Consider the following 27,983-nt stretch of genomic DNA (forward strand, 5'->3'; position numbering starts at 1 on the left):
GGCAACATAAGATATCAATTACACACTACAAACGTAACAATTCTGAATAAATATTTGTTTATTTGTATTAAAACCACAGTATAACAAGAGTACATAATCATTCTGCTTTAGAATGTCAATTGAAAATTAAATGTAAAAAATTAAAAAAAGTCAAGACCAAACAGGTGATTCTTTTTGTTTGTTTCTTTGGTTCTCCCAGCTTCCTCTTTGTCAGCAAATGAAGAAAATATCTTCAAGTATTTGGCTTTCTTCCAGGTCCTGCTGGGTATGCTGAAGATAAGGCCCAGCAGGGGTAAGCAGGGTTCTGCCCACTGATTTAGGGGCAGTGAAGGCCGTCCTATGTTGCGAAGTTTTGGGTCTTCGAGTGGACAGCTTGCTTAGCTCAGGTGCAGAGACAGGACTAAAGATATCCAATAACTCAACCACAGAAAAGTCCAACCTGAAAAAAATAAGTAAAACTTATTGTTGTATTAATCAATTTAGTTGTTTTTTCCCCCCCATGTGTAACCTTAGCAACCTTTGCATTGCTGAATTTATAATACAGAACCTAGTGGAGCCTTGTAAACAGACAATGTTGCAAATGAGTATCCTCGTGCAGTTTCATCCTACCAGAGAAATGCACACAAAGGCCAGCAGTTACAATCCTGCCGCCAATATTAAGCAGAGAAGGTGCAAGCCAAGGGACTTAGATGAACTATGCACAAGGCTAAAGTCTACTTGGAGACGAGCGCTTGTACTAAAATATTTGTCATTCACCTTTCACTTGTTAACACAGACAATATGAAAGCAAATCTCTCTTCGACGTGTTAACAAACTCTTTGTTCCTGAAGGGTCTACTGAACCCTAACAAGCAGCGTTAACAAGTCAAAACCACTGGGCCGTCCCAGTAGAAAAACAGTTTCTTGCAGGTGCGAGAGAAAAAGAGGAAGAGAACCTGGTGCTTTCTCCCTAGAATAGAAATGAGGGAATGTGCAGTGAAATAAATAAACCAAAACGGGGGAGATTAAGCTAATAGAGATTCAATCCCTCAGTCTGGCTGGCTTGATAAATAATTCAGTGTATACACAGTCGAACGACGGCCATTCCAGATACAAAACATGAATTCTTTAAAGCACGCTCCACTGATGTTGCTAACATAATTCTCTGCTCGTTTAAAGCTGCATCGATTTGCATCGCGCAGCTCCGCACACAGCTCTCTCCCAGGTAAGGGCGATCTTTGCCGTGTACTTGTTGATATGCATGTGGGTGGTCAGAAGACAGACACAGTGGTGGAACTTCCAATCAGAGCACATTTGTGTTCCTCCACACGTAACTACAGACCTTGATGTGTCATGTTTTCAGACTAATTTGAGGCAGCACGTATCAATAGCTGAAAAGCTTTAAAAAGGCTGTGTTTTGCTTTAGCAGCATGAGCTAATGTATGCACGTGTTTGAGCGTGAGGGAGAGAAAGTGAATGAGCGTTGAGCTGGCCAAGGGATAATAACTGATAAAAAAAAAAAAAAGGAGAATAAGGCTCAAGTAAGTGAATCTGTCTTCCTCATTTGGTCTCCTGTCTGTCAACAGAAAAGGAGAAAGAAAGAGAGAGAGCAAGAGAAGGAGAGAGAGAGAGCATAAGTGACAGTGAAGTGTGTTTGTGTGTCTGCCTGGAAGAGAAAGACTGGAAGCGAGTGAAGCTTTGTGGATAGAGAGGGAGGCAGAAAGGGACTGTGGGGGAGGGACTTTGGCTGGGTTCCTTCTCTCGAAATGTGAGAATTTGCATTTTTATTTGTTGATTTATTTAACGGACAGGGCTCTCAAACAGCCATCCATCAACAAACGACATGTTGGTAATGAATAATGCATCACTTACCGGCGGTCACAATCTATAACAAGGGGAGAGCGGGGGGGTAGGGGTACAGTTTGGGCAGGAATGGGGGGGAATGGTAGTGGGTAGGGTGAGGAGGAGGAGGGGTGGGGGTGGCACAGAGATTGCACCAGGGCTAGAGAGAATGCCAATAGATTTGCAGAGGGGTATGCAGTGCAACAAAGAACTTCTGTGAGGTAAAGTTGTGAATTGCTGTTTGATAATAATATCCCCACGAGGGAGTCCTGGCAAATCTATTTCACAGCTACATGCATACAGAATAAGAGAAATGCACGGACAACAGTAGTAGGAACATTCATTTATACATACATTTCAGTTTTTTTGTTTTTTTTTACAAAAGGAAAAATAAAAAGGCTCTGGCCTGGGGGTCATTGGGTCATTTTAACGGTGCATTGCCAACACTGAAGTATTGTGAAATACCATTTGTAGAACAGAAAGAAACCTTAGGGAGTGTAAAGTAGCTGCAAGAAGTTGATTCTGACAATATTTTATTGATACTATGCAGACACATTTTTCAGTGCCAGACATAATTCTCTGTATCTTTGAACCTGTAGGTAAAAATCCAAAAAAGGTTTTCTTCCCCTTTGAACACATACAAAGCTGCATCTTTCTTAGTGAAATAAAAACATTTTGGCTTCTTTCTCCCAGTGCACCAATGCCGTTTGTTTCTTTTCTAGCTCTGTAAGGCCAGATAAAATTTCTACAAAACTCCCCAGCCTATGCTCTCCACCATTTCTTCCCCCCTCTTAACTTTCACTGCTTATTTAGCTCCTCTCCTTTCATTAAAGATAGCTGTCTCGCCCCGGCGCCCCTTTTCATTTGCAGTCCAAACAGTAAGATAAAAAACCTATAATGGCCACTGCGTATATCCCGCATGTCAATTTCCCAACCAATCAATAGCAGGCGGGCAATGGCAGGAAGGATGGAGATGAGATGGGCGGGGTGCGCTGGAACTGTCTCATTACTAACTAGCACGGGATTCATGAAAGGATTAAGAAGGTCACTTAATTTCAACCCCAGCTTCGTTTTGCAATTTGCACATCAAGATTGAATTGGTTAAGATTAGACGGTCACAAGGGGCATGTTGTTGCCAAGTAAAAGAGGGGTTCAGGTAACAAACTTACAGTAGAATAGACTTTTCTTGAGCAGTATTTATTTTCCTCATATTTTAGCATGTAGGTTACACTACAATAACTAATTTATAGCAATAAAATGGAGCACTACTGCCTAAAATAACACCATCCCTCATACCTTTGCTAACTAAAGTCAAGGAACTGAGATTTGGTTGCTTTTTCCCCAAACTGATTTAAATTCAGCTAAAAACCACAACATACAGTATTGTCTTTTTTCTCATTTGCTGCCTTTTTATTTATCTTTTCTAACTATTTTTATGCACACATTTTTTGGATACCAGACATATGTCTAATCCAAATCAGCGGATTACAACTATCTGAAGAGATGCACATGGGGTAAAAAGCATCTGAGAGGCAGACTTCCTCATTACTGGTAGTAAAGGGAAAAAAGTGAAATGACAGCTAAGAGTCCAACTATTTTAATAGGCTTTGGAGGTGTAAATGGATGGTAATAAGATCTGATACCCCGGGTCCCCTGCTGGAATTAATGGGCATCTGCTGGAGCTCACAGTTAAACTTGGACCACGCACTGCTTTGTTTAAGAGTTACTTAACGGAAGTTGTAAAGTTTAAGCTGTTTTGGAGAAAAATCCTTTAGGACAAGAAGCATCTCCAACTACAACAACCACCACTTTCACAAAAGGAAGAGAAAAGAGAAAAGGCAAGAAAAGAAATGGATTAATTTTAGGCATTATCATTTTTTTTTTAAATAAAGGTTTGCAGCTACCATGTTAGAAATTGCTTCTCAACATCTGTTCTTTTCTTTGACTTCCATGGGAACTTAAATGTCCTCACAAAGAGGCATGCGTGCACATGCACACATACGGTAAGACGACACACAGTCAGGTTAATTACCATTCTGTGGAAGGGTATGAGAAAAAAGGTAATGAATGTCCTTTTTAAGAAGTCCGATGCTTTCACTCAGTGATTCATTCCTGTCCTCAAACCCACTCTCCCTCCGTACGTCTTTCTCCCCTATTCTATCCACCCACTCTAACTTTACACGTTTCCCATTTCCTCACTTTATCCGATGCTCTCACCCCTCACTCACCATCAAACACACTTTTAACATCTCTCCCTCACTCTTGCCTTCTCTGTCTCATTACTGTGGTGGGGAAAGAAGGGAGGGCAGTGTGTGCATCCAGAAGTCTGTTCAATTACACCTGCTGCAGGGTTCCTGCTAGGCCGACTAATGGAACGCAGCATGTCTCCTGACAGGCTGGCCACAGCGCTAGCTAGCCCAGTAAAAAGCTTCATTTAGTTTCTTACAGCTCGAAAAGTTAGCTAGACTAAGGAAAGACATAATTTAGCCTTTAACAGTGCAGTAACTGCAAACCCAGGAAAAGGCTTCAGGATTCAGATTCTATACTTGGACTTTATTTATGTGTTTGAATATCGTTAACATTTCTAGAAGAGAAAACATCAATTTTCTTAAGAGGTGACAGAGAACAAAAAAATACTGCAGCTCGACAGCCAGCAAATAATCTCCCCAATGTCCCTCACAAGACAGGAGTATTCTGCCCACAGAAAAACTCACTTAGACTTTCCTGTAGTGGAGAAGCCTAGTTAGTCCGGAAGAAAACTCTATTTAGAATTTCAAACGAGCATAGATAAAAGATTTGTGCCTTTTTGATACCACATCCTTCAAGTGCTTAACTGTGCTGTTTTTCATTGTTGTTCAATGAGCAATCTACCCTTTTGGCTGGCACGTCGCCTCAGTTAAATTAAACCACACAGGCTGTTCTTCTGAGAAATAATTCTCCTAGCTAATACTTCCCATGTTTCCTGTAGTCCTACTGTTTATCACACATAATAATTAATAATAATAATTATGTAGAAGCTATTAGACTAAATGGTAAATCTTTAGAAAATGCTTCAATAACGTCCAGTAAAAATGTCTTACCTGGCCTCAGGGGTCTTTTGGATCATAGACACAGAGGTGGGCTTACTCAGCCTTGCAGGGGACTTAGCAGGAGATGTAGCCATGTCCTTTCTGGGCCGCTTTAAAGCCTCTGTTGAGAAATGCAAGTTACTGTATGAGTGTTACATTAAAAGCAGCAAGGGCAGCAAGGCTGAGAGTAACACAGGCAAGACACAATGATATGCCGCGCTACATTAAAGCTTTACATGCATATGAATGTACTAAAAATAAATAAATAAAGAAGAAAATCAAACTCTCGACACTCTCGAATATGATGTGTTTTGAGCAGAGATGTTCCTCTGTGTGTAGACTAGCATGCACATACTTTACATGATTACATGATTTATTGAAAATACACTTACCATTGTCCAGAGGAGCAGGGACAGTTTGTGAGTGTTTTTCATGCAAAATCTGTCCTGCAGGATGTCCTTCGGCATTTCCACGCACACTACAGACCACAGACACAATATGCAAAGTAACCTTTTATATGATTAAGTTGAGTATGTGGATATGTATGTATTTAAAGTGTAAGGTGTGCGAGTAAGTGAGCGAGAGAGTGAAAGTATGCATGAATCTGACTTGAGTAGATGCCGTTTGACTTTACCTGGAGGATAAAGCTTGGTGGCTGGGACCCTCTGGCTGTGCATCTCCATTTCTAGTGTTTGAGCTACTGAGATCAGACTGAGCAGCTTGTTGAAATCTAACAAGAATACGGGAGAAGAAAAACAGAATGGACTGGGTTCTGCCAATTTGCAATGACAGACACTGAAGTAATACAAGGACAAAGAAAAGAGAAACTAAACTTCTTGGATAGAAGTAACTACTATATTCTCCCAAATGTTAGCTAGTAATGTTACCAGACACAGTTAATTTCTCTTTGGCTTCTGTAATCTACCTGCTGTAATCGAGACGCGACTGGCATAGCTGTTGATTCTGTCTGTTGAGCCTCTCCTCCTGCTCAGCCAGCCGTGCCTGCAGCCTCTCTCTCTCCATCTCCAACTGCATCTTCTGCAGCAGCAGCTGGTGTCTCCTCTCCTCCCAGTTCTCGTGACCGAGCAGAGGCCTGGTCAAGGCTTCCTTGGCCTCTGAGCCAATGGCATTCCCACTGTGGAGCCTGTGGATAAATACACATTTTATTTGCTTAATATCATAACATTCTTACTGTTTCTGAGCAAAACTACAGGAAAGTAATGTAATCATGTGGCAGGATCGATTATGACTGTATAGAAATACTACCTTTCACATTCATGTTGGTTAAAGGTGTCATGGTGGCCACTGTCTAGCCGAGAGCCATTTTCACTTCTCCATTGCTGTGTTCCATTGCCACTGTCTTGACCATGGCCTTGGTAGTGCTCACATCTGTGGTGGGACTCAGAGTGTGGCTCCCTGTAGTCCCTTTTCTGACTCCTATGCTGTTTGATCGACCCATCAGTCGGACTGAACTCACTAACACAGGAAAGACAGGCAGGGTTGCTAAAGGTTTGCACTGCTGCTCTTCCACCATCACTCCTGTGCACTTGAGGCTGCCATGCTCGAGTAGCAGCAAGGCTGAGGTATGAGCCATCAAAGAGTGAGCCATTAGCTCTGCTGGTAGATGTTCTGCTGGGGGCTTCCTCACTACTGAGCACCTGGACAGAGAACAAAGAGGACAATAAATGCATTTTGGCCAATTGGAGTACTTTAGACAAAAACACTGGAGTGGTCCATAAAACCCTGATGTAGGGCTGCTGGGATGCAAATTGAAATTTACCAGTACTGGAGTCACTAACTTGCCTAATTTGCTCATGCTGTAATAAGCAGTAAAACCTTTCCCCATGTGCTTGCAAGTGCTCTTCCACAAGAGCTCACACATGACTTGCAGTTGATGTGGGTTACTATGTCCTGAAGCATCTTTTTAGTCTTCAAGTCTACTTTCTTCCATTTCACACTCATAGCTACAGTGATTGTGTGTCGGGTTATGAACGCTGCCAATACGTAGGTGACGTACACAACAGAGAGAGCCTGTGGCTGTACACTGACGGGGGACTCAAGCTGCTGCCGCTGATACTCTGCAAATGTGCTGCTTTCTCTACGCAGCTTGTATAGACATGGTGTTAGAATAGGGCTGTAAACCTACAGCAGCACAAATGCAAATCATCCGTCACAACTGGACAGTGGCCACAAGATTTAGAGGACAATTGTCAACGAAGCATAAATGGCAGGTAAACCAAGGTCAGGAACATTATGCGATAAACATAAGGAGGAAAGCCCATCTTATAGTTGACTGGGAAAGAGAATGTGACTAATTTGCTGAGGGTCAGAGAGCAGGCAAACACACATTATTCAGAGCCACCGCGGGACAATGAGGTTGGCCAAGTTATCTATTCTGCTGAAGCCAGAGAGGCGTCTTCGCTTCTGAAGTGTCACCTTGAGAGAGTTTTCACTATGTTGTAGTGATATCGAACCGGTGACTGAAGTGGACTTCTATAGTGATTTGTTTGTGAATGATTACGGCACTTGGCTATGGGACAATGTGCTCTTGCATATGCTTCTACTGGATGTTTTTGTGCCTGATGGATGTCACACAAGGGTGTTTTCTGACTATGGTTCACACACAAAAGGAATGTTATACATTGACTCCATCCTGTACCTTACCTTGCTGTGGGCTGGTTCCTGGCTGAGCTGGGCAATGGACTGGTTAAGTTTCGCCTGTTGCTGAGTAAGGTATTGTTGGTAGAGTCCAAGTAGCTCCTGGCACTCTTTGTACTGGTTCTGCAGGCCTGGGGTACCAAGGGTTAAGTAACTAACAACAATTATACAGAGCAGAACTGAAGTGAACCTTTGGCTTTGAACACTGAATGGATTCAGCTGAGAACAAGTAGACTGTGCACCGCATGAAATTGTCTGGACTGGAAAAAAAATGCAGATTCTAAAATTTAAATCACTGTGTGGCTTTACTGAGAAAGTAACTCTGTGCATGCCCATTTTGGGAAGGAAAAAGTTCTCTTATGCAGCCTAAGTGGAAAAAAGATAGGTGCTGGATTTAGACTGACAATCTGAATTAAACCCTTGTTTCTGCAATCATTTACACATTGGACCAGAAAAGTAGGGAGAGCAGCAAAGTTGAAAACAGAAGGGGAGAAGAGGCCAGAAAAATTAAAGTTGTTGTTGTGGCACAGAGCTTTCACCATCTGGGTCGGGCCAAGCTGTGGAGCTGAGCCGGGCAGTGCCGTACCAGGCTATCTGCCAGACAGAGAGCTGGCAGACACCAGAAAACTAATCTGGAGCGGAACTACTGCTGCGCCTCAGGAGCCCACTAATGACAGTGGCAGCACCATACCACACCAGCACATACAAAGATAATGAGCATGAGAATGGAGAGACTACACACAGACACACTCACACACATTCAATAATCAACCTCGGTCTGACTCTTTCTACTACACACAAAAACACAGCGAGACACAAGAGCACAAATTCCACACCTGCACTGTAAACAGCCCACACACAAACACTACGATAAAGCAAGTAGTACGCACACTCCCACCCAAGCTGACCTTAAAGTGTGTTCCTCCAGGCCATATCTTTTTATGACGGTGGCCCTGCTCCCCCAGCTGATGAGTTTCTCAGCACCGTTTGAAAAAAAAAAGCCCCCATTTAAAGAGAAAATCAAAGTTCAAAGTAGAGTCTTATTGAAGGAATAGTTGGCGGAACACTCCATAAGAAAACACTTTGGTTGTAAGAAGACTTCAATCAGGCTGAGGAAATGAAACAGAGGGGAAGAGAAGAGAGCGGAGACGACTTTGAATTGGAGACCAGACACCAGACAAATGCAATGCAGCAGCGTCCATAAATATTGGGGAAGATGTGAGGAAACCTTCCATCTACCTAAAGCTCCTCTACCGCTGCACTGATAATGTCCATGGGAGGTAGTTCTATATGGAAAGCTTAAGGACATCACAAGGACATCACATCATGTAAACCTGTGCTGGTAGGTCTATTTATGCAGTCTGAAAATAAAAGGGACATACTGAATATGTTTATACAGCTACACCTCACCTCAGTCCAAGATAGAGAGTTGTGTGTCGAGTGGAAAAATGCATGCTTCTCATAGTTCACCTGATTCGCATAAAACACCTTTTCCACATGATTTTATACGGCTAAAACAAATGTTTCCTAATACACACAAATATGCAGTACACTGCACTGGAATACAAATCAGGCATGGTGAGGACCCACAAAACAAAACACATACATAAAGTTTATCTGTGGTATAGCACCATCAGGACTGCAGCATCATAGCGCCCCAACGGCATAATTGAAGGTAACGTGTGTTAATGTGTTGACAGGCTGATGCAGTCACTGGACAGCAAGCGCTAGGTAATCTGAACCGAGTGGAGCGACACTGATAAGATTCCACCTCTTTGCCCGTCGGAACGCTAAACATGCTTCCTCCACAGCCTTGGACATTAGCCAATGGGGGCCAAGCACTCTGCAAGCCTGTAGTTTACATCAGAGCTGCAAAGTGCCAACAATGACTTACTCCTCCCCCCTGCTCCAAAAATACTCCGAATCAAGGGCTTGGGTTGAAGAGGCTTCAGACGGGGCCTGTCAAAATGATTCACTTCCCTGTCAGGCCAGGGCTCAAATGAAATAATGAAATCCACTTCAAGGTGGAACAAATTTGCACAGGAGGGGGGAATATTTTAAAGCCTGCTTTAGCGCACTGTGCCAAACAGATTGAGCCTGAGCAGGAATGTGAGAGAAACGGGGGTGGAGACTGATGTGTATGAATGCGAGTGTAAGGAAGCAATGACGGGGAATTAATAGAAGAGGACAGTTTACATAACTGCTTCAATACTACTGAATCTGAAGAAGAGACATGAGCACAAGTCACACAATAAACAAATAGATAACTCCACACACTGGCTAACAATTATTTTAAAAGTGTCAATTATCAATTATATAAACCTTACACCAGTTCAAAGAATGACAGTTATTTACAAGGCTCAAATGACAGCAGCTCAGTGTGTTTATACAACCACTCCATGGATGCAGACTTTATTACTGGTTAGCTCTGAAGAATGGAGGGCTCACAAAAAAAGAACAAAACAAAAAATAAATAAATAAATAAACAAACCTGTCAAAACTACAGCATTTGCCATATTTCTTAGCTGTGTCAACACTAGTCAGACAGTAGAGCTTCAATAAAGAAAGAACTGTGTTGAATTTGTCTTTTAACATCTCTAATAAACAGAGCACACCTTACACAGAACATAGCTTCAACCACATCACTCATTCTTAGAATAAAAAGACACGATACACAACACCCAGACCTGATCATGACAATCCCCACAGAACTGACATCAAAGAATATTAGGGGTGTAATCTGCCAGAAAACAAAGAGCTAAGAATTCTTCTTGTGTACTACTATCACAAAAAGCACACTTGATAATAAAAACAGATTTCCACATGGTAAATGTCATCCATCCCAAACTTGGGAGGGTAAAAATTGATTTAGCTCTGGCCATACTTGATCTCAACATGTAGCATTTTTCAATGACACATTCTTACAGTGCTGTTATTCCCCTCGCTCTATGGCCTCAGGATTCCCTCCAATTGTTTCAACTCAATAGATGGCATTAGCTGAAGCACCTGCTGTGCCTTGTTCTGGACACGGTGCACCATGTTAGTAACGCCACCCTGACTTCTGCCCATGCCAACATGCCTTGAAGTACAAAAGGCATCCTTCCTATCTGAAACACAGATTCAGTCCTGTATGCCAGTCAGTTCCAAATGTCAGCTGAGCACCCTAAATATCAGGGATACTTTTTCCCTCTCATCTAAGGTGGCTTGGGGCTAAGGTATATCCCTACATTCTTTCTACCCTTGACAACCCTGAATCTTGGTTCGATAAGATAAGCTGAGGCGTAATGGAATTAGATTTGACAAGACTCTCATTCAGTGTGTTTGCCTTTGGTGTCTCCTTAACCTTTCAGAGACGTGCCAGAACCTTCTGCCTGAGAAGAGCCTTCATGACTCTTGCATGCACTTTAAAAGACTACGTTATCCCCCCTGGGGTGCTTGGATCCAAACACTTTTTCCTCTCAAATACCTTTTTAATGGAGTTTAGAAGTTTGGTGTAAATGCCAAGTCTCCGAGCCAAAGTGCCTTTAATTGAGTTGTGCTTTCCTAATTTTCCCCGCCGCCGTTGCCAATCGTGCAATTTACCAGCCGGGTCAATTACTCTTCATATTTCGCAGTGTTTTTAACCTAAATTGACTGCTGGCCATGCTCTGGTTTGACCTGAGCGGAATTGTTATGAAGACAGTAGGTGGGTTGTAGGGTGCAATAAACAGCATACTATCGCTGTAAGACGAGCACTAACCTCATGCTACAAAATCCAGAAACAGCTGGTGACCCACCTGATCTCATTTTCTAAAGGAGGAACTGAGTGTTATTCTGCACTTAACATCCAACATTCAGGGAAGGTAACAGAAACACATGCTGGTGAAAGGCACACACTGTAGTCTTCTCTGTAAATATCAAAATTCATCTGTGGATGATAAGATGATTTAGATGGTTCGGGCCATGGCTCCAACCATGAAATTGATTCTGTACACAACAGCGGATAAGCTAAAAGCACTTGCAAATACAACTGCAGCTGGCAACAAATAAATTTAAATGAATCCGCTCTATTTCTCTGTCTTTTGTATCAAATTGAAGGGTCTTAGCCAACCACTGCGCACAGCCTTACCTAAGACAACACTGCCCCCTGCAGACTTTCTTAAGGAATAGCACATAGAACAAAAGAAACCATAAGGCCTGCAATAAAAGATTTGTTTAACTTTAAATACATCTTACAGAGATATGCAACCTGGTGCCTTGTTAACACCTAAATTGATACACCAAACTGATAAAACTAGTTCTTCTCGAGGGACCTCTGGTTTCCTCATAACAGAGTACCACATTTTTCTGTAGCCTTAGCAGTCAACTGTGTTTCAAACAGCAATCAACATACCATTAAGTAGAGCCATGTTCTCTGAAGAGTGAGGGGTATACGAGATTCAACCACTGTGGGTCAAGTGCATTGATTTACAGCTCTACTATGACCCACTACTGCCATTTACAAAAGCATACTAAATGCCCTGTAGTTTCATTAATAAAACAAGATGACAAATAGAACAAGCAAATCTAACTCACTGCTGTGAGTTGTTTGTTCAGTTAAAGGATACTCTCTCTCTCCTTTGCTATGATCAGGTTCTGTTGCTCAAGCTGCTGGATCTTGCGCTCAAAACTTTCCTGTTCATCTTTCAGGCGCTGCACTGACTCTTCTTTCTCCTCGCTCACTCTAGAGAAGAGGAAATAACAGTGTTAAGAGAAAGGTGGTCTACATTAGGGATTCCAAGATTGGCAAAGGATGATAAAGACAGGAGTACAAAATCAGGTATCATTTTAAATTGTTCATACATTAATACAAACTTCAACACTCCTAGAGTTCAGTGGCCTACCTGGCTAGTTCTTCGATGAGGTTTGCAATCCGGCGCTTATCTTCAGGACAGAGGTCCTTTAAGCAGACCAGGCTCTTGCTAGTCTCAGAGATTACCTGTGCAAAGAACGGTTAGAAACAGAATTGGTCAAAATTGTGTCCATATTCCATATTTAAACATTTCATCTTACACCTGTGGAGGGAAAAGGAAAAAGCTTAGACAAAACAACAGTTTACCTGTGTGGAGGGTTGAAAAACACCATTGGCCGGTGAGCGGGAGTGTTCTGTAGCTACAGCAGCAGTGTGATGGACTGACACCTTTTCTGTATAAGCTCCAGATCGCTCACTTTGCGAGTGGCCCTGTTTCTTGCCACCTTTCTTCAGTGTTGTCTCATTCTTGCAGTCAGAGCTACGCCTGGCACGTATCTTGGTCCCTCTTTTACTGGAGCTGCCTGGTCCCAAACTGAAAGAAGACTTTGTCCCTCCTTCCAGTCCTGATGAGACAATTTGCAGGAAGACAGAAGAAGAAGGTGCCATGTGCACATGAGGTACACACAACTCTCTCACACCGTGTTCAGAAATGATTGTAAATAATATCACTGAGACTCACCGGGAACAAACACCAAAGGCTGTTCATCGTCGGACACTGTGTGAACAAGGCAGGGAGAATGTCATGTAATAATAAATACCTCTGCTACATACAGAGGCTACTGTGACTTTCATTCATCTGTTTACAGACTAATTTAAAATTGTACACACCCATTTGTAGTTCTCTCTCATATTTCTATAAAACATTTTCTATTTTTTTATATTGTTTTTTGCACGGGTTAACTTAACACAGTTATATATTTACCTTCTATACACATGTTTAATTCTTCTGCACATTTTTTTTTTTTTTTACTTTTAGAGTTGAATTCCTCTGTACATATTTAAATCCTATGCAAATGTTTAATCTCGCTGTACATATTCAAATTTAAATTTATCTCAGGTTCATTTTAACGCAGTATGGTTACTGTGTGTTATAGGTTCATTCTTATGTATGTTCACTGTATGTTTGCACGCTGCTTTTGGATGCTTGAATTTGCATCGGGATCAATAAAGTATCTATCTACTGTATGTGAAAACAAAATCTCAGTGTCTAACGTTGTTGCAGATGGCTCAGCAGCATTAAAAAGTGTCTCATTGGTAATTACAGCAAGCACTGACACTATTACCATCGAGTTTCAATATAAAACTTAAGACAAACTAACGCCAGCTAACTGTCTGACTTCCTCTGAAACAACTTTCCAGTGTTGACACAGCAGTAACATCTGTGAGGCTTTCGAACACTTTTATACCTTTCTATAAGATAACCTATATATGAATGGGTAATGGACGAGGAGGCTGAGTCAAAGCAGTTTGAACAAAAGTCAACATACCGCCGTTCATCCAGAAAATCCCTGAATTTCCACTTCTTGTTGCCGCTGCCGCCATGTTGAATCAACCGCCACCACTCCCAGAGAGCCAAGCGTTGCTAAGGAATCGTAGCCCCGCCTTTCTCTTACAGCTGAACGTCCAATTGGCTACGCCGCGCAGAGGGCAGCTTCCTATTAGCTCAGATAAGTGTCAATTGATTTCACGTCAAAGCTGCACTTGTCGTTTCCTGTGTGTGTGTGTGTGTGTGTGTTGCCAGCTGAGCTATTTGGCGAGAGGTGAACGAGACAGCGCAGAGAGCTGCAGAGGATGCTTCCAGGGTTTTGCATACATTTGTGATTGCTAGCTTCCCAAATGGAAGAGATAAAAGACAGCTTGGTATTTAAAGGTGTCGCTGAGAGGCTGACGCTTGGTATTACTCGAATACTCGGTGTGTGTGTCGTGTTTTCTTGCTGTGAAAGTAGCCACTCAACTAGCAAGCTAGCGAACAGATTGATGTCTTTATTTATTAGGCTGTGAATGAATTGTATATATCTGTGTCTGTTGTGCCAGAGAACATGCCTGGTGTGGTGGATGTGCGTTTTGTAGAGAGGGATCCTGCAGAGAAGAGGAGCTTGCTGTCATGGGAGCAGGTGAAACATTTGACACCTTTTTTTTAAAGACATAAAAATTTGGTGTGGTTGCACATTGTTATTATGAACCTCATCTGTGTCTTCTTTAGAAAAACACTTGTATTTTGCCAGAGGACCTGCGAGATTTCTATCTCACAACTGATGGATTTACACTAACCTGGAGCGTTAAACTAGACAGTAGGTGACCTCATTAGTTTTATGTTCTGCCTGTAACAATACCATTCACACAGAAGTCTTAATTTATTCAAATTAAAGGCCACTATTAAGATTACACGATACAAGCAAATAGCTCTAGCAAGTCTTGTGTGGAGGTTGTTGTATTTTTTAGCTCTGTGATACAATCATATCTGTGTGTGTGTTTCAGATGAGTGTGTTCCTTTAGGATGCATGATGATTAACAGCGTGGCCAGGCTGAGCCCACTGCTCCAACCAGTATCATTATTCTCTCTACCCAATGTACCCTCACTGGTTGACCTGGACTGGGAGGAAAACGGCACAGAAATCGGTAAACCCCCACCTGTCAGATCTTTATATGGGCTTAACTCAACAATTACAGCATGTCAAGTTTGATTAAGTCTGTTTGTGTGCTCAGCTGTGCAGAAAGCAGACTAATGAATGAAACGTTGATTGGAAAGTAAATATTTATTCAAGATTCATTAATCCTATCTGGCAGGGACGGGGCACGCTCCCGCTGCACCCCATTTTGATTCCCGGAGCCGCATTTTCGAGTTGGATTCCTGTGGTGGGAATGGCAAAGTGTGCCTAGTCTACAAAAACTGCACTGCAGGTGTTCGGTTTGAATTCATACATTGCACATTTCTCCGAACAACAGTGTTAAATTAAAAACAGCCATTATTACATGACTATATCACCTATCTATTGTAAAATGCATTTTGCGTCATTCACTTGTTGGTCTTTGTATTTTCCAGGTGTTGTAGCCCAGCAAAGTGAAATTTGGTTCCTCGACCGCTCACTGTGCTGGCATTTTCTGACAACAACCTTCTCTTCGTACTACCGACTGATGATCACCCACCTGGGTCTTCCTGAGTGGCAGTATGGCTTCACCCCGTACGGCCCCAGCCCCCAGTCCAAGGTAACAAAGAGTTTGATTACTCTTTCATAGAAATGGCATCTGAAAAAAACTTTCAGTTACTGTATTACTTTCAAATAAAATTGTACATTGTTTTTGATTGTTTTGGGGCTTTGTTTTTTTTTTCAGTCTTTCAGAGTTTACCAAACCATGTTTGGTAAAAATGTATCAAGTTGTCTTGTTGGCGTTTTAATAATAATATTACACTTCAAGTGTTTTCTTTTCATGCAGATCACTTTGCATTACACTACAATGTTGGCTGATGTAAAGCTTTGACAAGAAAACACAAAATTCAGACTCATTGTTGCTATAGTTACACCCCATTTCTAATGTATATATTATTTTTTTGTTCTCTCTACATAAGTAAGTAAAGTTATTCATTTACACCTCTCATAGCAAAAGGCCATAAAGTGCTTCATAAGAATAAGCCATAAAAAGATTCAAACAATAAAATAAAGCAATAACCGGCCTAAAAAAACACACTATATTCCATCTATAAAACTAACTATAAACAATATAATATAAACAAGAACTATGTGCCTCCTATTCCCTCTACAGCAGTGGGCATCGCTGTATCAGCCACTGACTTTCAGCTGTGAGCACAGCTTGGCCGATCCTGCTGGAGATTCCCATCTCAATAAGTTGGATCCTACGAAGGCCTTCAAAGGCAAAGCCAAGGTACCCGCCCCGAAGAAGAAGCAGTCAGCACAGTGCAGCCTGGGAAGCACTGCCAAGAACCAAGGCAGTACAGGAAGACACATAGGGGCAAAGCGGTAAGAATGTTCCTCAACATTTCAACCGACTCTACTGTGCATACAACCAACTCTGCTTAGAGGAGCAGTCTGCTGTTTTATCATAGGCTGGACTTCACAGCAGCTTCATGCTCCATGAGAGCAAGTTTTGAATGCTGCATGTCTAAATCAATGCATAACCAGGGTTTCACTTGCCTCAACACAAAACTAAACTTGTCTTTCTGATCTAAAAAGGTGTTTTTAACCTTGTTCATTTGAGGTTTAATGTAGTACTTGGTTTAGGTGGTTAAAAGGATTTGGATGGATTGTCATACATTTCAAAACACAGGGAACATTGTGAAAATCCCAATAATCATATTTCATGCTATGTGTTAGTGATGGAGAAACGAGTCTTTCCAGTCAGTTGCATCAGCAATAGATTTATTATTGGAAGCTCCATTTAACACAGTGTTTAACACTAGTGACACCTAGTGTTAAAAATAAGGCAAAGCAGACAATTCATAAAAGATGATCATGTGCTGCCGACATAGCACAAATAATACTGATATGTAATAACAAATTGCACCACTGCTGTTACAATGTAGGACTCAGTAACACTCAATAAGGACACTTTATCATTGTAAGTATGTAGTTATTTTCAGGTCTGGTTTGCCACTGTACATATTTAAATTTCTGAATTTGTCATATAACAATAATATTTACAATATAAAACATTTTACAAGAAGTGTGAAAATGGATTGCTACCACATGATTTTATGTTTATGTGACTGTAAAATTCAAGGAAACAGGATGAATGAACATAACACCGTGATGGTTTCAGTCAGTCGGTAAAAGTGCTTGTATGACCGAAGACTTATATCTACAAATTGAACCTCAAAATGAAAGGATCACATTATTTTGCAGGGAGAAATGAATTCCGTGATTTACTGAAAATGTTGAGGATTTAGAGTGCATGCCAATGTGAACCATGAAATGTAACATGTTGCACTATCAAAACTGGCAATAAACCATCAAGCTATTCTTCAATAATCTAAGTAAGTCACTGGGCGTCACATCACTGCAGTGCCTCACTGATGCTGTGTTCCTCTGTAAACCTCACAAACATAAAAACAAGTTGTTATTTTGCATTTGCTCTGATGATTTCATTAATGAACTTATTATATAAGGAGCATTTTGGAGATAACATTTCTTAGCTTTATCCATTTAAGGTTTTAAATGCCAAAAGTATGCATCTGAGCTAGTACACATCTAAGATTACATTTTGTACTGAGAAGCTCCCACATAGTTAATCAAGACATATTTATACGTTGCAGCTTTATGGTACTTTGCACTGGATTGTTGGAAATGTGTACATTATCTTTGGTTGTGCTGCTGCCCTTTAAAGCTGCGAGGAGCCACTCCTGCAATTCTCAAAACATTTATTTAAGTGCAGTGCTGTTTAATTTTCCTTCCATACACTGTAGTTTCCAATCTCATGTAAGTGGTCTCCTGTTGATTATTATAATGAATGATATTTATAGTGTCTTCCAGTTGTATCGGCTGCTATTGCCTCAATAATATAAACATAAAATAGAATCCAATGATTGTGTTTTGTTTTTTTCATCTTCAATGCATAAAATGACTCCTTTTGGTTTTAACTTACTTTTATAACTAGCGTGCATAGAAACAATAAGTCTTAATGGTTCAAAATATCTATTAATGTATAATTTATGTGCGTTACAGTCACTCATGAGCACAGAGATGCTAGCTGAGTAACTAAGGTTGATGATGATAATTGTTTAAGATATTCAAAACCTAATTTGAGCCTTCTTCCTTCTTTCTTCCCCATTGAAGTGATTTGTTTTTGGTCTATCCTTTAACGATTCATCATCATGGAATGATTCACTTTGCTTTACAAGAGATGTAGTGGGGTTTCAGACACATACATTAGTTTCACAGTTTCCTTGTTTTCCCAGAGGGGAAGTCTCTTCCGCCAACTCCTCCACCAGCCTCTCACCCTGTTCAGAGAGGGGAGGGTGGTGCATTTCCACCAATGCCTTGTAGATCCCTGCACCCAATACTCCTCCAATGCAAGGGGCAACTAGAGGCACCCACCACCACCCATTTCCAGCCCTGTACAGATAAAGACAGATAATTGTAAACATTAAAATCAAGCATTTTCATTGTTAGAAACAACTAGTAATACCCACTTTGTGTGTGTGTCGGAAAACTATACAGGTCATGTAATAATTAACAGATGTTTTTTTCAGTGACTGAACCCAAGATAAGTTGACATGTAGCAACAGCAAATCCTCCCCTAAAAGTCAATATATCCGTATCCTGTATATACCTGAACACATCAGTCCCCCAGCCTGCTATGGCAGTGAACACCCTGGGTCCAATGTCTCTGGTGGGGTTGATGGCATAGCCGCTGTTGCTGCCCAGGGAAATGCCAATGAGGAGCACCAGGAGACCCACTACGACAGGCTCGCTACCCGCTGCGGCCGGTTTGTTCTTCTGGTCGGACAGAGCCATCAGGCACAGCAGCAGCATAGCTGTGCCAAACACCTGGCACACACATCACACAGAAACCTATGTCAGGATAGTCATGTGTAAAACAATACAATGAAGAGGAGGTTAGTGTAGAATTGTAGCTGTAATCTGGTTTCATACCTGGTCAATGAATCCAGCAAACAAGGAGAGGTACGGTGCTGGATAGGTGGCAAAGATACCAGCTGTGGCCTTTACACCAGTTACAGTCAGGTTTCCTCCACAATAGTCATATATGGCTTCTGCATAACGAAGGCAAGGACAAGGAAATGTATAAGATTCTACAACAATACAGGTGTCCAGTGCGTAGAGTGTTTGAACATGAAGTGTGCCCTCACCATTATAGACAGCATAAATTGTCCCTGCTGCCAGAAATGAGCCCAATAGCTGCGCGAAAACATACAAAGGCAGCATCTTCCATGCAAGGCGGCCAAACACGCACATTGTAAGTGACACTGCTGCATTCATATGAGCCCCTGACAGAGCATATAGAAATATGTGTCAGATCATAGCGATTTGTGACAAAGGGTTTTTATGGTTTGGATTTACATGGGTTAGTTCTCATACCTGAGACCTTTCCTCCAACATGAACCCCCATAGCAACACCCAGTCCAAAACCCAGGTTGATGCTGAGGTATTGTCCAAATGCGCCCTGTCCTGTCACTACCTGGGCCACAGACCCCAGGCCCAACGCCTGGACACAAAGAGAAGCACAACTGTGCTCAGATGATTGTTAAAAAGAAGCAGATTAGAGTCTTAAAAAGGATGTGTAAACTAGCAGAGAAAAGACGATGGCCATTCAATTCACAGGTTGAGTTGTGCCATTTTAGTCAATGTGGCAGTGAGTTCAGATTGAGTGCTTTGTTTGAACTATGGATAATGTATCTCTAAAAACTTCTGACTCAGTGAAAGAGATTTCAGTCAGGGAAAAAAAAAGCTGACACTGAATAACCGAAGCTATTCATTCAGGAAACAGGAAACGTGGTCCCTCTTGCAAAAGCATGTGTATTTACTTTAAAAATAAACCTGGTTTCCCAACTACAAGCCTAGCAAGTTCGATACAAAATATAAAATGTGTGTTCTCATGCTTAGTTATATGTCATGTTCAGCATGTGCTCACTGTGCCTTTCTTCCGTGCTTCCAAGTATAGGGTCTATTATAACAGCTGACAGACGACTTTTGTAACCCTTTCCATGTGGCTCACTGCCTGACCATTCCTCTAGTATCACTATATTTCCTGGGTTACCCACTTGAACCCACCAATCCCCACTCACGACTCCTTCCACGTGACTGTGAAATTGTTTGTGTGTATGTGTGTGTGTGTGTGTGTGGCAGAGGGGGCATGTTATCAGGGTCAAGAACATAACATTAATAATTAATGGCATGTGTGCGTTACAGATAAGGATGCCACAGTGTTCAAAACAGGACGTCACCAGAGTTATAAATATAAGAGTAATTTAGGTAGTTTAAAGTCGTTATTACAAAGAGTGCTGAGAAAGCATGTTGGGCTTTAGACATCTTTTGTAATGGATGTTTGTCTTACCATCATGACATACGTGCAAAGGGATTCAGCAAGTCCCACACGAACAAATTCATTCTTTAGCCAAACTCTGGGTCGAGTTACATTAACGCCTTTCCGTTGAGAGACCCCTAGTTCTACTGACTGCACCAAGTCCTTCATTTCTCCTTCTTCTCTTCTTTACCCACTTTTTGTTTGTGTTCCAATTCAGCAAAACTAGGGTTGAAGTACGGATTTCCTTGAAGAATCTATGAGGTGGCTCCCATGTCAAACAGTAGTCCACAAACAAGTCTCTTTCTGGCTATATCCCCTCTTCTCACTTCTGCTTTTCTGCTCTACTCACTTTCCCTTTGTGTATGTGTTCCTCTCTCTGTCACACATACTCATTGGGATTTGTCCACAGTTTATAGCCTAGGCCCAACCCCCTCCTCCCGGATATGCTCCGACACACACAGCCAGACCACTCCTCCAATAGCTGTGCATTATAGCAGGACACTTGACCAATAAGGGAAGAGGTTGAAAAGTTAACATCCTGACAAAACAGACACAGTATACATAAGAGCTTTTTCACATGGAAAATATATCCAATTTAAAATCTATCATCTCCCCATATATGAATTAGTTTTGGTTTTAATGGTTTATCTGTGAATGTTTTAACTTTTAACTGTTTCACAGTAGCTAAGACAAAAAGCATTCGCTTAACAGTATAGAGCTCATTTAAAATGTTGCCATTAGTTCTTATTTTGTGGACAGCATATTACTTCATTCATGATCTGCAACATATTGACTATGTTAACAGCTAACTTACTGCGTTAAAATATTTTCACTTTAAATATCGTGAGAATACAGATCAGTGGGGAAAACAATGAAAGCAACAGACAGTATTGATTAAAATGAAAGCTTCATTGTTGACAGTCACACTTATCTGGACTTCACGTCAAATCACATATGCTTACCCCATCTGGACTGAAGCACTTTTTATTTGCTAACACATTCATATTCACTAAGTCAACAATAATTGATTTTTCAGATCCCTGCTTTTGGAAATTTGCTTGTCAATATTAACTGATACAGAGACTGTTCAAATATAGAAAAGGTAATTCTGATGGGTGCAACAAAAACAAGTGTATAGGTAGCAACTTCATGTTTTATGTACTGCTTTGACTGCATTGATTGGAGTGTTTTCGAGGCTGCAGCCTCAGACCTGCATGGACTGGCTGATATGGTGATATCTTACATCAGCTTTTGTGAGGACATGTGTGTGCCCAGCCCACCAAGACCTTCTGGAGCTACGCTGAAAGGATCAAATGGCCAAACAGCCTTTCAGCCAACAGTCTGCCACCTCTCCCCTCTGAATCCTCCACCAGCACTCAGGATCTGTAACGAGGATGTGTGTCAGATCAGAATCAGAATCAGAAAAGGCTTTATTGCCAAGTACGATTTTACACATACGTACAACAGACTTCAACCTTTCATCCTCCAGAGGTCAGCACAGCACTGCTTTTCCTCTATGCAAAAACTAGTGTGGAGTTACGTGAGTATGTACTTTGGTCTCCAAAGGAGAGATGCAATACAGGCACACAATCTACACTAAAGGCATGAGGTGTTACTGTTTTGAGTTTGTTTCTCTGTTTCCTGTTTTATTTTGTAGTTCCACTCTGTCTGTCTTGCCTTATTCTGCTTTATGTCTTGTTTCCTTTCTTTCTAACATTATATGGGGACTCACCCATATTTAATAAAATTATCAATACAAATTTTATTATTCTGGTACAATTGGGTCAGTACTTCCTGCTTGCGTCACAAGCCAGAAATGGAGAACAAATCATGAGAGCAATAAAAAATATCACATCAAATGTTATTTTATGGCAGTCCTCATGACAGCATAGATAAATAAAACTCATCATAGAATAAAAACGTTTGGATCTTGATGACGTTACATAGGAGTGGGGGGTTTCAGGAAAGGACCCAATTGCAGGTAGGTGAGGGTGCACAAGAGCTTACTTTAATAACCAAAAACGTAAAAAGAAACAAAGAAACACAGGAGTAGGATTCCAAAAACCAAAGGACGCAAAAAATAGATAAACCAAAAGGCAACTGGAAACCAGGCAAAAACACTAACAAAAGGCAAATAATCCAGAAATAACAAAGACTAGGGACAGGAACACAGAGACGAACACAGGCAAGATACAAACACACAGAGAGAAGGCCTAGACACACAGAGAACACAGGGAAAATCCTAGCCTGGACAGAGAGAACATGCCTAGACACAGAGAGGACACAGAGACAAACAAAAAACAGACAGGTACGACTAATCATTTCATTCGTTTTCTCGTAAAAGTTTTCTCAAGATCCTGTTTTTCAAACAAACAAACAAGAAAGAAATTAAACAGAAAGAAAGAAATGCTGTACAGATTAGTAAAGAAAGAGGATCAATTCTTTATCTGGACTCGTCTATCTGCATCAGTGATGATCTCCACACTGTGCAGTGAATTAAAGCAGTAAACAAGCTTTCTAAGTCTGTTATCATGGGGAACGTAAGATCTCTCCAGAGTAAGATGGAGGAGTTAACAGTGCTAACCAGGCTACAGAGGGAGTGGCTGAATGAACTCACTGAGGACTCGCAGGTAACTGGACAGCTTTCAACTTGTGAGAGTGGACAGCTGAAGACAGACAGGAAAGCAGGGAGAGAGGGGAAACAACACACCACAAAGGAATCATCCGTGTCAGAGCCAGGTCGCTGCAGGAAGGACTCTTTTGTATGTGGGGAGCCCACTCTGCTTAAATCTCTGATTTAGAGATATGCGGATCATACTGTGGGCCATTTCATGCAAACTCCCCATCACATTCATTCACATTCCTGACTATGACCTCACCCTACCTGACTCAGACTCAGATCCCGACTCCCTTGATGACGATACCATTTTGTTTCTCATTATGATAATGTGTTTTGAATCCTTGTGAACTGACACATTTGATGTTGTTGTGAAATTGTTTTGTTTTTTTATTCTTTGCTTATAGTGTGCTTTTTATAATCAAAGGGAGGGAAATGTAATGGAAAATGTATATGACATGATTGTATGTTCTTTTTTATATATAGCCATGTTTGATCTCAATAATATTCTAAAAAGTTCACTTAGAAATATCTCTCTCATTTATGCAGGTTGTTTGTAGCAGTAGTTGTTTGATGTATAAACTTGACCTTGGTTCACACAGTCCAGCAGAGCTCGTTAGCGAGGTTTGATAGTGATGAGCACTTTTCATTGTAGCAACCTGTAACAGTTAGATAAATAAAACATAATAATGACAAATACTCCTGGAAGTGTATAAGAATCAGCGTGGGACTGCCCCACCCTGAACATATTCTGCAAACTGTCTTGTGCATTTGTAGAAAAGTCCCTCTTGCAAGAATAAAATGACAAAACTTTTAAGGACTAATTGATTGACTCAAGATCTTTATTTTGTATTGGTGGGTGTTTTCCAGAAAATTTCAGCAACAAACTTGGTGTCAGGAGTGGGATCTCAGGCTGATCGCTCAGGACCAGGAGAAGGTGACTGATCATCTAAGACTGATCAAATTTGTCTCACCTCCACCATAGTTTATTAGAGATGGGAGGACCATCTCCGTGGACCTGAAGCTGTCACCTAGAGGTCCAACAAACTCAAATTAACAGAAAACATCCTAAATTCAGGGTAAGCTAATTTTCAATTTGTTCAATAAAGCTAAAGATAAATGTTTTCATTGAGTCAATCAGTCCTTGAACTATGGAGAAGAAGGTTACTCTGCATCTTAAGACAAGTGTAGTAAGGTACTCTACATGCCCTTCGGGCCATTTTGGACAGGGGCGGGACTAGGGAAAAACACATCGATACGAGGAAAACGAGCTCTATACCACAGCAGTGTGTCATGACTGCATGTACGCTACAGTGAGGGCTTTTAAATCAAGCTACGCCTGTGGGAGACGCAGATGCTGCGAAAACTTGGTAATTTTCCGCACTGCCAAACAATGAAAGAGCAGGTCACTGCCGCCGTTTTCCCAACTACACAGTTTGCTGAAACATCGGCATACATTGGTGCTGACTTCACACCGCGATTTGCCGATTTTGAAGCCCAAAAAAAGCGGTTTGAACTGCTCAGTATCCATTTGCAGCTGACGTGGAAAGCGCAGCATCAAACCTCCAAATGGAGCCATTAGCAGATTGTAGACACACTGAAGGCAAAAAATGAGTCTTGGGGTGCTGCAGAGTTTAATGTTTCCTCCCCGACACAATGCCCCAGCTGCGCTCCCAGGCTGCTCGAATTCTCTCTTGTTTGGCAGCACATAATTGTGTGAACAACTGTTCTTTTGATGAAGATAACAAAACTTCACACAGGAGTGGTCTTACTGTGTGTAATGTAGTGAGGCACATGCCTCTGGAAGATTGTTACGAAAGAAGAAGTAATGTTTTAGCATTGCACATAACCAGTGTCTCCTGTTGTTCATTTAACCTGAACACTAAATCTACACAACAAACACCATACTGATGAACACCTTCACTAAATAAGCTCAGAGCCTGACCCTAGCACTGATGAACTTGTTCCAAGATGAGACACCAAGCATCTGGCTCAGACTAGTGAGCATCAAGAGAGACCAGAGCCAGAGCAGCCCGTGTCCACCATGTGCACTTGTACCGTGAACCACCGAACCACCACTGACCGTACGCCTGAGATCCTGCGGAAGACCCTCAGACATGTGAGGCACCTGAGAAGATCATCTGTGCCCCCCTTTCCCGGTTAATATTATTATGCATGGGAACGAATCCTTTTCTGTGGCCCACGACTTGCTCATTGCATGGGAACAAGATGGTGTCCAGTTTTGGAGCGATCGTCAATTGTCCAGTAAATGCAGAGAAAGGGCTGGCTCAATTCGTGGCAGTGGCAGCTGTGTGACACTGCCGGTTTCTGGGGCGCTGCCTGACCTGCCACAGCAACTGTTGCTGTTGTGGGCATTTGTCAGTGGCAGCTGAGGCTACACCGGAAGTTCCACTACTAGCTGCCACTGCCTTGAATTGGAAATTATACTTTTATATTAAGATTATAAACCTATAACTCAACTAGGATGGGGCTGTAATAAAAACACTGTTTGACCTGATCGGCCAGTGGCTATGTGCGCTAAAGTTATCCTTAATTGATGATGGACATTATTGTATAAATAAAAATTTTCACGCAAGTGATTTTAGAATTCTTCAATTCATCCCTAGATTAAAAAATAAACGAAATCAGATCATAATTGTCCACGTTTGTGCTGAAGCTACTGATTCCAGAAAGAAATTTAATGAAATGACTAACATCAGAGGTGTCAGTAACAAAGTACAATACTTCATTACTTACTTAAGTATAATTCGTGGGTATCTATACTTCACTGGAGTAATTATTTTTTCAGCTGACTTTTATTTTACTTCTACTCCTTACAGCTTTCGTTTTTTTCATCGTTCAAAATAGAGTGAATTTGATTGATGGTGAGAAGTATAAACCTATCGATTAGACAACTATTGGTTTGTATGCAATCCATCGCCCCTGCAAATCATGTCACACGCAAGCAGGGAGCTGACTGACACTAGATACGACATAGACATATACATAGACATATATACATAGACGCCGCATGAGCGCTGAATCGTACGTCAACGGGTCCGCCATATTGGATGTGGCAGATCTGCCCGTAAATAATACAAGGAAATGGACTGAACTTCATAAAGCGCCTTTCTACAAAGTTCTTTAGTTAATGTCTCTTATACACCCATTCACACACACACTAATATATCTGGGAAACGAACAGGCACCAAAAAACAACGTATGTAACTTTTAAAGTGATGATTTAATGTTTACTCCTTATGTAAGCACCAACCAACGTATGTATTTTTTAATGCTGAGTGTTTACAGCTACTAATGTGTGTAACACTGTTACTGTGATGATAAAATTGAAATATTTAATTTACATTTAATGTGTCTATAAAACCAGATTCTGAAATGTAGATGTGACATGAGGGTTTTCTGAATAAGAGCACTAACGTGTACATTACACGTGAACATTATATGTATATATAGTATACACACACAACACTTTTTTTTATATATATATATATATATATATATATATATATATATATATATATATATTATTATAATATATATATTATATATATATTATGTTATCTATATGAACATGTACACACACACATAAAAACGATTAATCAAAATCAGTTAAATTGTGACTTTTTGTAGCCTAGTGCCAAATGTATCTGGCAGAACTCAAGAGACTCGAACGAAATGTCCCAACCAGACCCAGCGAGGAGTATCAGTCAGGATTATCTGAGTTGTTTTTTTTTTATCAGAATTATTATTTTTTTGATTAATCACTTGGATTAATCATTATTTCGACAGCACTATACCGTATGGATGTCTTTTATTTTCTTTACATTACTTTCCTTTAAGTAGTTTTGAAGCCAGTACTTTTACACTTCTGTTTAAGTAAAAAGATTACACTTTTACAGAAGTCTTTTTAAACCCTATCTATACTTCTACTTGGGTAATGAATGTGAATACACCTCTGCTAACATTTCTCGTGGTCAAGCAAAATTACACGCCTAATAATCATCTCCCCAAAGTCGTGGCCACAAAATAATTTTTCCATGTTTCCCATGTCACCAGAAGGGCTCCGTAAGAACCAGCAGACTGAGAGACAGTTTTATCCATCAGGCTGTCGGATGCTGAACTCCCCCCTTCCTTCTTTGCCCACTGCCCCACAAACTATGGACACTGACCCGATTTAATTATGTCGTTATCTCGGGAAAACAAAGCCCCGTTTTCTCGAGATGTCGAGAAAATTCTTCGTATTTCAGGAAAACCAAGCCTTTAAAATAATATATAATAATAAAAATAAAATAATTATATATATAGCTCTGCCCCTGTGCGCATACCGGATTGCGGTAGTCCCTCAATAGATCACCAGGGCATATGATGAGGTTTTTCAGGCACACCTACTTTAAGTCGTTTCAGGATTGCCCTGTGCGCTTTCGGATTCCCATTTTAAATTGCTTGGAGCAGACACTCAAACCGATCACTCTGTCAAAATGTTTTGGAATACTTTTCCACCCGATCTGGGTATTTCTACAGCGGTGCTGGCGATTGTTGTGCGCATACAGAGAAAGGGTCTTGGGATCCTTTAGCCTGCGCGGTGCGCTGAAGGGAAGACTGCTATTGTGACAGGAGCCAATACAGGTTGGTTAAACTTTATTCTTCATTCCTATGTGAAGGGTTCAATACTAATCGAGACTGTGGCAGGCTTTGTTTAAAGTCATTTCCCTTTGGCAGTTATAGGAAAGCGTTTATGATCATATCTCATCTCTAAGAGTAGAGGCGCTTATGATTAGTTAATTAGAGAAATAGTGAGGGCTGAATCAGAGACAGCTTTAATTGTTTGTTGTCCTTTCTAATATTTCTTAATGTAGTACTCTATAGAGACAATGATGAGTTAGAGATCAGACTGGGAGATCCTTTATTAATTCGTTTTTTTAGGTTATTAGCCAGCGGCTTATTTCCTTGTGGTTTTCCAGTGTGCAGTTCCTGACCCCACCTTTACGGAACGCATAGTACAATACTTACTACCTACAACAAATGTTACT

At 41.0% G+C, this 27,983-nt stretch overlaps 3 protein-coding genes across 3 annotated transcripts; 1 reads left to right on the plus strand and 2 right to left on the minus strand.

The window, feature by feature from the left end:
• Window positions 1-40: 40 nt before the first annotated feature.
• kiaa1328 (KIAA1328 ortholog) lies at window positions 41-13,931 on the minus strand. Its single transcript, XM_010733504.3, has 12 exons — window positions 13,805-13,931; window positions 12,997-13,032; window positions 12,624-12,880; window positions 12,409-12,503; window positions 12,133-12,248; window positions 7,553-7,677; window positions 6,155-6,546; window positions 5,814-6,032; window positions 5,523-5,618; window positions 5,281-5,366; window positions 4,901-5,009; window positions 41-439 (listed from the first exon to the last, which is right to left on the minus strand). The coding sequence occupies exons 1-12, from the start codon at window positions 13,857-13,859 to the stop codon at window positions 211-213; spliced, it is 1,815 nt and encodes a 604-aa protein (XP_010731806.3). The 5' UTR covers window positions 13,860-13,931; the 3' UTR covers window positions 41-210.
• A 104-nt stretch (window positions 13,932-14,035) lies between these two features.
• On the plus strand, window positions 14,036-17,853 carry tpgs2 (tubulin polyglutamylase complex subunit 2). Its single transcript, XM_010733505.3, has 7 exons — window positions 14,036-14,229; window positions 14,352-14,431; window positions 14,521-14,608; window positions 14,796-14,936; window positions 15,105-15,218; window positions 15,361-15,524; window positions 16,080-17,853. The coding sequence occupies exons 1-7, from the start codon at window positions 14,154-14,156 to the stop codon at window positions 16,296-16,298; spliced, it is 882 nt and encodes a 293-aa protein (XP_010731807.3). The 5' UTR covers window positions 14,036-14,153; the 3' UTR covers window positions 16,299-17,853.
• aqp7 (aquaporin 7) lies at window positions 16,680-20,923 on the minus strand. The gene is made up of 6 exons (XM_010733506.3): window positions 20,346-20,923; window positions 19,370-19,496; window positions 19,141-19,278; window positions 18,926-19,044; window positions 18,603-18,820; window positions 16,680-18,385 (listed from the first exon to the last, which is right to left on the minus strand). The coding sequence occupies exons 1-6, from the start codon at window positions 20,481-20,483 to the stop codon at window positions 18,187-18,189; spliced, it is 939 nt and encodes a 312-aa protein (XP_010731808.1). The 5' UTR covers window positions 20,484-20,923; the 3' UTR covers window positions 16,680-18,186.
• Between the last annotated feature and the right edge of the window lie 7,060 nt (window positions 20,924-27,983).

This window comes from Larimichthys crocea, chromosome VI (assembly GCF_000972845.2).
Source record: "Larimichthys crocea isolate SSNF chromosome VI, L_crocea_2.0, whole genome shotgun sequence".
In the NCBI taxonomy this organism is placed as follows: Eukaryota; Metazoa; Chordata; class Actinopteri; family Sciaenidae; genus Larimichthys; species Larimichthys crocea.

Bases quoted from the DNA above. Each gene is read 5' to 3' on its own strand.
- tpgs2 (XM_010733505.3), top strand. From the start codon at position 14,154: ATGGAAGAGATAAAAGACAGCTTGGTATTTAAAGGTGTCGCTGAGAGG. The intron at 14,609-14,795 runs GTAGGTGACCTC...TGTGTGTTTCAG, and splicing joins CTGGAGCGTTAAACTAGACA to ATGAGTGTGTTCCTTTAGGA. The intron at 15,219-15,360 runs GTGTTCGGTTTG...TGTATTTTCCAG, and splicing joins CTACAAAAACTGCACTGCAG to GTGTTGTAGCCCAGCAAAGT.
- kiaa1328 (XM_010733504.3), bottom strand. From the start codon at position 13,859: ATGGCGGCAGCGGCAACAAGAAGTGGAAATTCAGGGATTTTCTGGATG. The intron at 12,504-12,623 runs GTAAACTGTTGT...TTCTTTGCACAG, and splicing joins TTTTTCAACCCTCCACACAG to GTAATCTCTGAGACTAGCAA. The intron at 12,249-12,408 runs GTAGGCCACTGA...CCTCTTCTCTAG, and splicing joins CTCATCGAAGAACTAGCCAG to AGTGAGCGAGGAGAAAGAAG.
- aqp7 (XM_010733506.3), bottom strand. From the start codon at position 20,483: ATGAAGGACTTGGTGCAGTCAGTAGAACTAGGGGTCTCTCAACGGAAA. The intron at 19,045-19,140 runs GTGAGGGCACAC...TTCGTTATGCAG, and splicing joins AATTTATGCTGTCTATAATG to AAGCCATATATGACTATTGT. The intron at 18,386-18,602 runs GTATATACAGGA...TTATCTGTACAG, and splicing joins TGGGGGACTGATGTGTTCAG to GGCTGGAAATGGGTGGTGGT.